The following is a 12678-nucleotide window of genomic DNA, read 5'->3' on the forward strand; positions in this document are numbered from 1 at the left end:
AGGGAGGTTGGACCCATTGACAGCCATTGGCTCCCAAGTCCCCTACAAGAATAAATGTTCTTCACCTAGGTCCAAAGTTCAGGATTTGGCCTTTCATTTTTCCATTTCCTGTCTCTATTCAAGGTTTGTCTTTCTACTTGCTACCACTTGTAAACAAAACTCTGCAGTTCTAGCTATGAGCCAGCTGGATGTTAGGTAAGGTTGTGTAATACTGCTGGAGTTGGGGAGGTAGTAATCACCCCGAAGTATGCTTTCTTGTTAGAATAACAGTCCCTTCACTCACCAGAGTTGCTGGAAACAATGCTCCAGTGTCATATCTATCAGTGTATTTGAGCTTTCTGTTTCTGAAGGAGAGAGGAAGGACAAAAGCGGGGTGGGGGGGGGGAATGATGGGAGGCCATGCCACCCCCAAGGGAAATTGAGCCAAAAGAACACTGGGAAAGAGGAAATGAATACTAAATCTTTTTCCAATTAAGAAAAATGAGAGTGGAAGCAGGAAAGCTCCAGAGGTCACTTTTGGGGGAGGAGAGGATCATAAAAGCCCTGTTATGAAAATCCATTACCCATAAATTTCCCTGCATTAAGCACTGCCTGCATAGAGAGGATGCTGAGAATCCTCTCAGCTGACACAGGACATGTGACTTCAGTTAGCAGTACCCACATGCCATGTACCATTTCCGTCAGCATGTCTGAAATACCGCTTTCCCTTACAGGAATTCCTTCTAATTAGTCACAGGTTCATAATCTCCACTTAAGGACATCTTGTTTTTGTTTTCCCAATCACTTTGTTTCTTTTGTCCAGTGTTTAGCAATGTGATAGCAGTACCATAATTCAAAGCCCCACCACATGAAATTATGAACCTTTGTACTGCATCACACAAATATTTCAAATTTGGGGGTAATATTTTAATTTCTAGATCACGCTAAGTATAAGACTCATCTAAAATGAGTTCATGTTTTTACATTTGAAGATGGCAATGGAAGTTTCTGTGTCTAGGAGTTTGTCTTTGACTGTGTAAAGAATCTGCTTGTTAATACATCTGTGGTCAGACGCAGTTGCATCCAAGTTGGCCATTGGGCATGTGGTTTACCTGTACCCCGCTCTAAGGCAGTGTTTTTCATCAGCTGAATATCCATGTTCAGACCTACATGCAAGAGAAAGAACTGGCAGAATGCAGCATTGCCAGTCATAGGCACCCAGGCCTGATGAAGTGTTTTATCATGTTTTACTTGAAAATAAATTACCTAAGCCCAAGGTTTATTGTCCACATCTACTATGCACATTAAACCAAGATTGTCCTTTAATAGATACAACAGTCAGAAAACAACCCCAAATCAGATTTTACTTTTGAATAACAACATTTTTAAAAGCCCAAGTTTATTAATGATAATATTTTATTTAAGACTCTTATTAGACAAAGAATCCTAGGTTGGGGATGAAGAAAAGGTAATGTTTATGAAAACATAGGTAGTAATTGGGTTTATCCTGTATCAGCCACATTTTATACCAGTTGAATTTCAAATCAGAGTTAAAAGAGAGGAAAGTTTGGTTACTTTATTTTAATTATCTTACTAGCCACTTAAACATTTCTCTTACTCCTTGTCATTCATTTCAAATCAAAGCTTAACCTGACTTATCAAGTGAGGAGTAAAATATATCTTCTCCATCATCAATCTTCTCTTTCCATACCTACACTTTCTAAACGTTTATAAATTAAAAACTGAACTGTTTGTATATGACCAAGCTTATCGTTTGAATAGGGTGGGATAGTGGGAGTGGTGCAAATTCGGTCCTGTTTGTGACAGAACAAATAGATTTTAGTTTATCTCAGGAAACTGCCATGGAATTATCCCTCCAAAATCTGTGTTCAGTAGATTTAACAGATGCATTATTCCTTTAAAAAATAAATGTGAAAAAATAGCAATTCAGTAAGAAATAATCCGGATTCTATTCATTTTATTTCTACTGAATATCTGTGGACTCTAAAAAAGAACATGGCGCCAGCTGAATGAAAAGTTAGACATTTATCTCATCCAAACTATAATCTCAAGAAATGTTTGGGAAATCCTGTATCTCATCTGTCACTATAAACTATACCTATTCATATAAACATAGATGAATCTCAAAAGCATAATGTAGGGTGAAAGAAACTAGTCACAGAATGCAGATAGTATGATCACATAAAGTTCAAGAAGGCAAAACTGAACAATGAATTGTTTAGGAATGCATCCCTTGGGGGTAAAACTACAAGAAAAGCAAGAGAACAATTAAAATCCAGGTTAGAGGTTATTTGGAGGCATTTAAAAAGAGATAGGAATGGGGTTGAGGAAGGGCACGTAAGGATCTTCAAAGTGCTGGTGCTATTTAAGCTGGGTAGTAGGTACATGGGTGTTTGGTTCATTATTCTTCTTTTAAGTGGTGGTGTACTATACACTCATTCATAGGTACAATATATTTCATGCTAAACGTCTTTTTAATTTAAAATACTGACCCGAAACAGTTAGAATTCATCTTTTTAAAATTTCCTGATACAAATGACTATCTGTATCAATTCAGCAAGGAGACTCTAAGCTCAGGCGTCTGCCTGTTCCAGAGCAGGACCATTCTGAGAACCGTGTTCCCGGAAGCCCTAGCTAGCCACACAACCCTGAGTCAGCATCAGAACTCACCCTACTCCCTGAGTTCCCTCTAACCATACATGATCAATCAGAGCTGATCTGTTTGTTTGACAGGACGTCACAGTCATAATGATACTAAGAACCAGCCTTCTACGAGAGTGTGTGGAGGCAAGGTGAAGAGGTTTTTCTCCCACTGCCTGCTGTTGTTTCTTTCTACTCTGCTCCGCGACATGTTTCCCCACCATGGTCTGTGGTTATAGAAACTCATGTGATTATGGGATGTCACCATTATATAAAGCATACGGTAGGCTGCTGGTGATAACTTGTGGTGACAACATATATGAGAACACTGAAGTGTGCAAGCACACAGTGTCTTACTGTTGAGAACCAAAATTTGTGGCTGGTTTGCAAACCTTAGTAATTCTCAAATGTGTGTGTGTACAGGGAGATGGGGTGGGACATACCTCTCTTCCTGGGTAAATTTCTTCAGAGTAATGTATCCCCTTGCATGCTTGCACTCCCATAAAAGGCACACCCCTGACATAGCAATGAATCCTTCAGTGAAATTCAGCATATTTTTACCTTCCCTATCAGGAAAAAAAAAAAAAAAAAAAAAAAAAATATATATATATATATATATATATATATATATATATATACACACACACACACATATATTCTAAATGAGGGGGGCTTTCTTTCATTCTATCCTATATTAATTACTAATAGACCGATTGACTATTAGCTATTAATCTATTTCTAAACATATTTTGACCAGAAAATATTTTTATTTTCTTGATTTTTTCCTCCACCGTAATTTTTAATGCCTTTCTTTTAAGGAATCCAAGGGAAAAACATTGAGAATTGGACCTTATGTGCATTAAATGAAACCACAACATTTTACAGACACCACATATATATAAACAAAATCATATTTAAGAGCCTGGAATGTATCTATAAACCTCTTTTAACTTTCAAATATACAGTAAATCTGCAGAGCAAATATGATTCATTTCAGCAGGTCAGGATTTTCCCTCCTGATCACAGCATTGCCTGAAATTTTACTAAGAGCATTTGAGCAATTCACAGGGCTAATTGGATATGTTTGGAGAACCGCTTGCATTTCGTATTATGAAAGAAAGTCACTGGGGTTTTTGGTACATGGAAAACAATACTGAAAGCATGTATGAATCATTTTGCCTCCTAATAGCTGATGACCACATTTTCAACCCACATGAGGTTTTAACTCTAAGCTGGATCCCATATTAAGACCCAGGTTAAGACAATGACATTGGCAGAACCAAGAGTGATGGAAATCAGAGAAATGTAATTGACGAAGAAGTCCTTTGCAGATGTGAACCCCAGTCAGTCTTCCTCCTGAGTCTGGCCTGCATGGGGAACGTACAGCTGCAGAAAGCTGGGGGCAGGATGGTGTTTGGGATTGAGTGTCACAGTTACAACCTGGAATCTTTTTCAACCAGCACCACCTTCTCTCGGATGACTCCTTGCACGAAAGAAGAGGTACAAGGGGATGCAGGGAGATGAAAGCAGATCTTAGGGTTCGCCAAGTGCCTGCTGGCCTATAAGTTACTGTGAATTCACGAATGATGAAGTACTGGTAGGAGTCCTTCTTTCAGGTAGCGAATTTATTTGTTCTGTTGGAATTTTAGGTGCAACATTCTCTTTTTAAAATATAGGAATGTGGCAGAAATAATTAAGGAAAACAGAGAGACTTGGAAACTTTGATCTGAAGGGGGATCTCTAGAAGTCTTTTGTACACGGGCTTCATTTTAGTGCCTTGAGCCTTTTATTTTCTCCGAGGTTTTCCTCACTTAACCTGTGGGTTTGTGTGTGTGTCTGTGTCTGTGTATGTGTCTGTGTATGTGTGCTTACCAAGCACGAGGAATGTTAAAGGATGCAAAAGAGCTTGAAGGGGACAAGTCAGAGTCTGTTCAGTGGCACTCGTAATCTCTTTCTATATACCAGTGGTTCTCCAGTGGTGAAGTTACTGGAAGAGATTCCTAAATTTATTTTCTGTAGTCTGATAAATAACTGTTTCGGGTATGAAAGACTGCTCTGCAAATATGTATAAATACAGTGGTTTATAAGATACAGATTCCTTTTTTATTCAGTGTTGAGTTTATAGACTTTATAAAACATTTTTAATAAATAACAAAACTATAAGCAACTGTCATGATATTTTAATTTTTCTTGATATTTTAAAGAGATCCACATTCTTTAAATGTTAGTAACCATTGCTGTAAGATATAGAAAATTAAATCTTTTCTTTAGTGCTCTTAAACTTGTAATAAAATCAGCCCCCTCATAAAACTGGTTATTACTTGTTCTTGTTCTATTTCTAAACATGGTTTCCTGATAAGAGATCTTGTCTTGTTAATAAAATGTTATTGCCAGCATTTTTACTTGAAAACTTTAAGGATCATGTACTGGAGTCTCAAATCAGAAAATAGCAAAATAAAAAAAAAAACAGACAAAATGAAAGGAAATGAGAGTAACATTCTTCACACTATGGAGAACACAGGGTTAAAAAACTGTATACTGTAGATGAAATACAGTAAGAATTTTGCCAGTGTTGAGCAAGTCTTGAGAAATATTTATTGGAGAAGATGGGGTGAGGGGGACATTGGGGCAAGGTGACAGCTAGTGCCTTGCTCCAGTGTCTTATTGTGGAAGCCTCTGCCACTTCCTCTTTATCTTATCTAGTGTCCATTTAGACCCTGGCCCAGCCAAATGTAAAGACGCTGAGTCCTCAGTGGTTTCATTATTTGCCGTGTCTGCAATACTTTTATTTATTTGAACTTTCTATCTAAAAGGCACAGCTTGTAACATGATTATAGTGTTACTTGAATACACTGAGGCAGTAGAGGTCTGGTGGTAAAGACTTAAAAAGTCTTTGGTGTGAAAGCCACAACATTCCAAGAGCGTTTTCCCATTGCATAGACCTGTTTTTTCTTATAATATAACACCAGGATATTTAGGCAGTGGTTCTGGGAATGGAAGAAAAGCCAGACCTTTCTGCTTTTTTCATACCACTGACACAATCAAATAACATCATGTAATTATTATGGACTTCTGAGATTGTTCAGCACTTACTGATACATACACACACACACACACACACACACACACACACACACACACACACACACACACACACACACACAAGATCATCTCTCTCCCGAATATCTGATGAGCCATTTTGCTGCCAGCAGCACTGGGCTTCCTGCAGTAAGATCCATCATACCTTTCCCCAAGTGTTCTCTAAGAGATGAGCAGAGGCAATTACCCAGAAACAAAGCATAATACTCCAGAGTAAACCTGCTGACACCCAGCCTGGGTGGGAAAGTCGATTGAACATTTTATTTAATAAAAGGTGCTTTACATTATCATTTGGCATTACTCATTTTTTAAGTAAAATGCATTTGATTAAAACTCCAATCAGCATAGTTTAATCTTTCTCAGATGATTCCGAGGAACTTCGAGTCCTCTGCTGCTTCTGAATCATCTGGGAACATCAGTTGTCTTTATAGTGTACAATACAGTAGACTGGTTACTGCCAGCATCTGCTGAAGTTTCACAGAAAGAACAAATGGATTGTTATGCTTTTGTTACAACCCAGTGGGTGGTTAGGTATGATTTTTACTAGTCAGCAGCACTTCAAATACATTTAAATCTGGTGTGTGAAAAGTTAGAATGTTAACATTTTGTCTTTAACTGAAGCCTAAAGCAGAGTTGTTGTGCTATCATGTGGACATATTAAGGATGTGGTGTTCTCATCTGTCTTTTTGGATAAATTCTTGTTATGGTGAAATTAGCACTCATACGTTGCTGATGTCACATACCTTTCTGGAGGGCAGTTTGTCCATGTGTAACAAGAGCCTTTAAATGAGCATATCTTAAACTCAGGAATTCTAACTTTTGAGAATTTTTCCTAGATAAGTAATTGAACAAGTGGTAAAAGTATATCTATAGTGATGTCCTTTACAGCCTTGTTTATAAGAACATAAATTGGAAAAATCTTAACTGCCCATCAGTAGAAGTCTGGTTAAATAGATTATAGTACATCCCTATACATACATCCACTAGGTACATCTAGTCATAGAATACTGTGTTGCTGTTGGAAATTATATTTTGCTAATGTGTTAAAATAGTCATAAATAAGGTAAATTAAAGAAGCTGTTTCTAAAGTAGTATATATAACATGATCCCACTTTGTTAAAAATTAAAATATCTGTGCATGCAAAGGAAAAGTTCTGGTAGAATACATTGTTAATCATGTTCATATCTGAGTAGTGGATTAGGGAACTGACTTTTACTTTCTCTTTTGTACATTTTTTAATGTCTGGTTTAAGAAAATAATAAGTGCACGTTACCTTTAGAATCAGAAAAAATTTAACAACTAAGGTTTTTCAATTTTGAAAGAAAAGTAATAAACCTCTGGTAGTAGTATGAAAGGTAGTTGCCGTGGGAGAGGCCTGAAAGCTAAGCAACCGCTGTGCGCTCTGCCCTCTGAGGACTGAAGTAGGGAGGCTCACATCTGAAGAATTTCTACACATATCAAGTCATTTGGCATGGGCACAATTTCACTTACAAAGTCAACTGATATGTTATTGAGCCAGCAGCCGGGCACATTCTGATTCAAAATGCCATGAAAACATTTTGGCTCCTTTTTTGTTTTTAACTATGAAAAACAATTTTAACATGTTTCTTTATTAGTAGCAACAAAAGGTCCTCAAAAATCTAGCTCTGGCAACTGTGTATCCTAGGTAAGAGTCTACCGATGCAAAGTGATGATAAATTTTAAGTAGTATGAAGCAAGAAGAGTTAGCAGAGACAGGGGCAGTGATCTGACTGTGGAAGGCCACGCCTCCAATGAGAAACCAAAGATGAAGGAATACTGAGCGTGACCTGGCTGAGACAGATGGCATATCTAGGTCGTGTCAGAACTAAAAGCCAACAGCATCCACCATGAAGCACATTGGGTGGGTGGGAGGAGGGAGAGGAACACCTCTGAGAGGTTCAAGTATAGTGGGAAATTAAGGGCTTCAAATGAGATTCCATCTAGGAGCGGGGAGGGTTTTGTTGTTGCCATAGGGTGTCCCATATGGAGCTTTTATGTGTCTTTTGCTTGTCTTGGAAAAGCAAGGCCCCAAGTAATAGCCAAGACCTCACGGCTGATCCAGAGACGTAGAAGGGCAAATTAAGACTTTCTGTTTGATTAGCTTGGGAAGCAGTCATTAAGGACTCATTCTCCCTGCTGTGGTTAAAGCTGTCTACTGAGAAATAAGCCAAAGGAATATGAGGCCAAGAATCTGAAGACTGAAGCCAAACCACTGGGAAGGGCTTTCAACTGCAAACTACAATGTGATTGAATTAGAAAGGAACATTCAAAGCATGTCATGCTGTCACCTCAAATTCACCAAGTCTAAAATTGAACTCATCTTTCCTCACAAAGCAGCTCCTCCACTGCACTTTCCTAATAACAACAGAACACTACACTGTAGTATGCCTTACCACAATACACCCATGATTTCATTTGATTGTCACCCACTTACAGACAAGGCCGTTTAATGCAGGTTAATCAAAGGGCTGCAAGCTGGGGAGAGACCAGTTCTAGAAACTCGGTTTTCTGAGTATTAACCTAGTTATCCTTTAACTGTATCACACCGCCCTTCTCTCCGTATTTGTGGAAATAAAACAGTCAGCTTTGTAGAATTACGAAGTGACAGTTTATTTATATTGGCATTTGAATATCGCGTACTAGCACATTTTAGCAAGTATGAAGTCAGAGTTTCTTAAGTAGCAAAGAACAAACCAACCAACCTTCAGAACTGTTCATCTTGTTTTTGTAAGGTCAAAAAACATTCCTAGCATTTGTATTATTGAAGTCAAAAGACAGGTAAAGTAAAGTACTGGATCTAAAAATACCTAGTTTGTAAATCGAACATGAGCAAACCATCAGTCATATTAGGTTCGTTTTGTTGGTATAAATTATGTGATTCTGCTGTTTTGTTTTCTTTCATTTGTAAATTATTTTAGCTTAGTCATTATTGGTAAGTATGAAACGTTTACGTACCTGGATTTCTATTGGTAGATATGTAAGTAACACTGTAAAAAAGCATGTTAACTCTCCAAGGTAAAAAGCAGTCTGCTGCACAATGCAGCTCCATTGCATCCCATGTATCCATCAGGCCAGCTTGTCCCTGGGCCAGCCAGCACTGCCATGCCTTCTCAGCACTCTGTATGTCAGTACACAGTCCTCCTTCCAAAACAGCCAGGTTGACCACGCAGGCTATCTCCTCACGAGTCTGAGCATCTGGAGTTCCCCAGCTCCGATTCTTTACTTGGGAATAAATATTAGGGGAAACGTATCTAACTAGTGATATTGATTGTATAATTTCCCTAAATAGTTCTTTGCTTCTGATAAACTAGGAAAGCTAAATACCATATATGCATGTGAAACCCTCTGCGCCTCTTCTACTGGCCTTAGCCCTTAGGTTTCTATCTAAATACACACCTGTGGGCTCCCAAGATGTGCCCAGCGTGTGGGTAGTGGGACACTAAAGCAGTTTTAGAACAAAACAGGCGGCCTTAGAGGGCACTGCACTGACTGTGAAGCCTCCTATCAGTTGTCAATAACACTTTCCTTCAGCGAAAGTGAACAAAAAGGAAAAAAATTAAATCCAAGCAAAAAGGATATCCTGCTCTGGAGTTTAGTTGGCTATTTGGCTTATTAATGCCAAAGTCCTGGTTTGGTAACATAACTTGATTCTTTTCTGACCTTTGTGACAACATATCCACAAATAATTTATACAACATGCTGAATCTTTTCAATAAGTGTTTTCAGTACTTTCAGTTCAGTTCTTTGGATTTCTGCTTCTAAATCTTAACACGCTAATCATCAGCTGAGTAAAGAAATCTAAACATGCTAACCCACAGTCTCCAAAGGCAGTTGCTTTTGTGTAAACTTTTTAGTTTAAGCTGTTATTTGGTCGTTGTAAATTATCCTCTGTAGCTAGTGGACTAATGCTTTTCAGATACTTAAAAGTTTAAAAATTAGTCAGATCGGGTCTCTAAACTTAAGGAACAGAACCATCCTTTTAGAACTCTATGGCTCAGTAAGTAGTCAAGCTCAGTGTCGATCCTTCCAAGAAGTTGGTGAAGATCGTGGGCAGTTGGCAAGCTCAAGAAGTTGTCTTTGTGATGTTACAGAATCGCCTACCAGCGGAACGACGATGATGAGGAAGAGGCCGCCCGGGAACGGCGCCGCCGTGCCCGGCAGGAAAGGCTGCGGCAGAAGCAAGAGGAAGAATCCTTGGGACAGGTGACTGACCAAGTGGAGGTCAATACCCAGAACAGGTACTGTCCTCTTCAGAAGGGAGAATTTTTCCGGGTGCTTCTTAGCCTGTCTGATGAAAGGAATGTGTTGGGCAAAGCATCCCCTTCTCAGCCCAATTCAACTCTTTCCGTTTTTCTAGCTTGTATAATTCTTCTGTGGACGTTTTAGGCAACTAACCAGATTGGACAGTCGATCTGATTTAGACATTAGGACACCAGTACTCCTTTCTCCCCACCCCCCCGCATCCCATCCCCTAAACACACCCCAGTTGAAGGATTTTATTTTCTTTTGTAATCTAGTACATTTTTTATTTACTAAAAATCGTGGGTTATATGCTTAAATAAGGAAAACTATTTACCTTCATTCTTTAGGGTATTGTTATCTGTTTTGAACTGAAGATGTATTCGTTTAATAGTCCTCTGTACCTACCAGTAGCAGATAATACTTGAATTTTAGAAGTAGGCATGAATTGCAAATGTCTTACTTTTCCTGATATACACCCTAAACCAGTATCCTTTGATCTCTACAATATTCAACAAGGTGCAGAATCCTGTTTAATTTAATGTAATTATTCAAACAAGCTCATGAGTTTAGTACTACATTTTTTCCTATACCAGTCCTGGTAGAAATCAGGAAAGTCGAGAATACTTAATAAGTTCAACTTTTTCAAAAGGGACCTTTACAAGTTCACACATACAAGGTCACACAGTGCATTACGCTAATAGTTAGTATATATCATGTATATGCCCCGAAGGTATAGAAAAGATGGGGAGGGGGAATGGAGAAAAAAATAATTTTATTTTTAAATTGTGGACTGGTTAAATATAATGCAGTCACCATGTAAGACCTTTTGTGTGGCTTTGGTTTTAGATTCTTTCATTTTGTGTGTGTTGGGAGGGCACTGTATTTGATAATCCCCTTCATTCAATCTGTGTAGAAAATTCTGAAGGGAAAGAGTTCTGGCCTCTTTAACGTGAATTTGAGTGGGTACACAGAGGGTTTCTGAAGGCAGTGGTGAACATGCTGGCAGGCAGGATGACTCAATCAGGAAGCTTCTTGGTTAGGTGGAAAAACAGACTTTGTCCCTCGGTAAGTAGCTCCTGATTAGGGAGGGAGTATAGCAAAGAGGTTCTCTGGGGTTCACTACCTGGCTTTGAATCCCAGCTTGACCTTTTCTTCACTAACTGTATTTCTTCAGTCCAATGGAAGTAAAAATCATAGCTTTCTTTTAGGAATGTTGTTAAATTTAAATGAGATGATAATACCTGTAAAATGCACAGTGCTTGCGCATAGTAATTTTGACCATTATTAGGAAGATGGTAGCAGAGTCTTACAGATCAGGGCTACATAGGCTTCACTGCCTTTTCTATTTCTGAGTTGAAGGGGATGGGAAAGAAAGAGTTTAATAATGACATTTTAAGGCCTTTTGTGAATCTGGTTATTAGTGAGTAATCAACAATGCCTTAAGAAATTACTAGTGCCTATAGTTTTCTAGCTTTTAAAATCTTGCTTCTACTTGTGTTTCTCTTCTTTTTTCACATTGTACTATTATTAGTTATTTCATGCATTGATGAGTACAAAATTCCTTTTTTTAGCAGCGCATATTCAGATCTGATAACATATGATTTACCTCTGACATACTAATTAGCCCCAAGAAGAATAAGTATTCTTCTTGGGGCTAAACAACTGACTGGTACTCAACTTCTCCTGTTGATTGCTGTCCTGATTTATAAATAGCAAAGAAAGGTTCAGTAGAGTCTGTTGTTTCTTAACTCGAGTTCTTTAAGCCAGCTAGCATTGTGGAATTTGGGGTACCTCTTAAAAATTATTTGAATTCAGTTGATCCAAATGCCTTATGTATATAGATTTTCCCCCTTAAATCCTAAACTATTTGCATTTTCAGAGAAATTTAATCCTTATGTGTCTAATTCATGGAGACAGTGTCTTACAACAACAGCTGAGGCCAAGAAAGTTTAGAATCTAGCCTTTAGTCTGCCATTTCTTGTTGTTAAATGTGAAATATGTTTTTCCAAAATTAAGTGAACTTGAACTTCAAAAGGGCCAAGGTTGGTATGAACCATGAAATTTGATGGAGTTTCTAAACATTGCAAGACATGTTCTTCCAACTCTGGTCACAGCCCTAGTATCACATGACTGGCTGTTTCCTGCAGTGAAGACCAACACCCCTGGCATGGGCAGTGTCCAGCATCCTGCAATAGTGAGCACAGTGGTGGACGTGCTACAGTTTGGATTTTAGAGATTTTTTCTTTTTTTATAAACATCAAATTTAACTGTCCTTTGGTCTACTGCAGAAAAGAAGGGCAAGAGCCCCTTTATTCATGGAAATCTTGACAAAGAACGGAGATGGTATATTTAATAGTTAGGGCAACGTCAGCTGCTTTAACAATGGGTCCCCAAATTTTAGTAGTTTGATGCAGTAACACATACTAGTCCAGCGTGGGTATTTCTGACTGGTAGCACTGGTTCCCTAGCTTCTTTCCTCCTGTGACTCTGTCAGCTTCAGGGGCTTTGGAGTCCTCTGATCTAGCCAGTAGACAGAGATAGAAAGGGAAGAGAATGTACCTCTGCTTCTTGCTTGTCCTGGTCTGGACATCGCACTTCTGCTCACATTTCATTGGGATTATTGGTCACGGGGCCCCACCTAGGTGCGAGGAAGAGGGGAGGGTGGGAAATATAAT

The 12678-nt window shown here is 38.6% G+C and overlaps 1 protein-coding gene across 11 annotated transcripts in view; it reads left to right on the top strand.

Annotated features, from left to right (window-relative positions):
* CALD1 (caldesmon 1) overlaps positions 1-12678 on the top strand; it is a 184975-nt gene that overhangs the window by 139195 nt on the left and 33102 nt on the right. For all 11 annotated transcript variants that reach the window (XM_060020927.1, XM_060020925.1, XM_060020926.1 and 8 more), the window contains one exon: positions 9853-9999. In XM_060020927.1, the coding sequence (XP_059876910.1) occupies positions 9853-9999 (147 nt within the window). The remainder of the gene's footprint in view (positions 1-9852; positions 10000-12678) is intronic.

Source organism: Delphinus delphis, chromosome 9 (assembly GCF_949987515.2).
Source record: "Delphinus delphis chromosome 9, mDelDel1.2, whole genome shotgun sequence".
Taxonomy (NCBI): domain Eukaryota; kingdom Metazoa; phylum Chordata; class Mammalia; order Artiodactyla; family Delphinidae; genus Delphinus; species Delphinus delphis.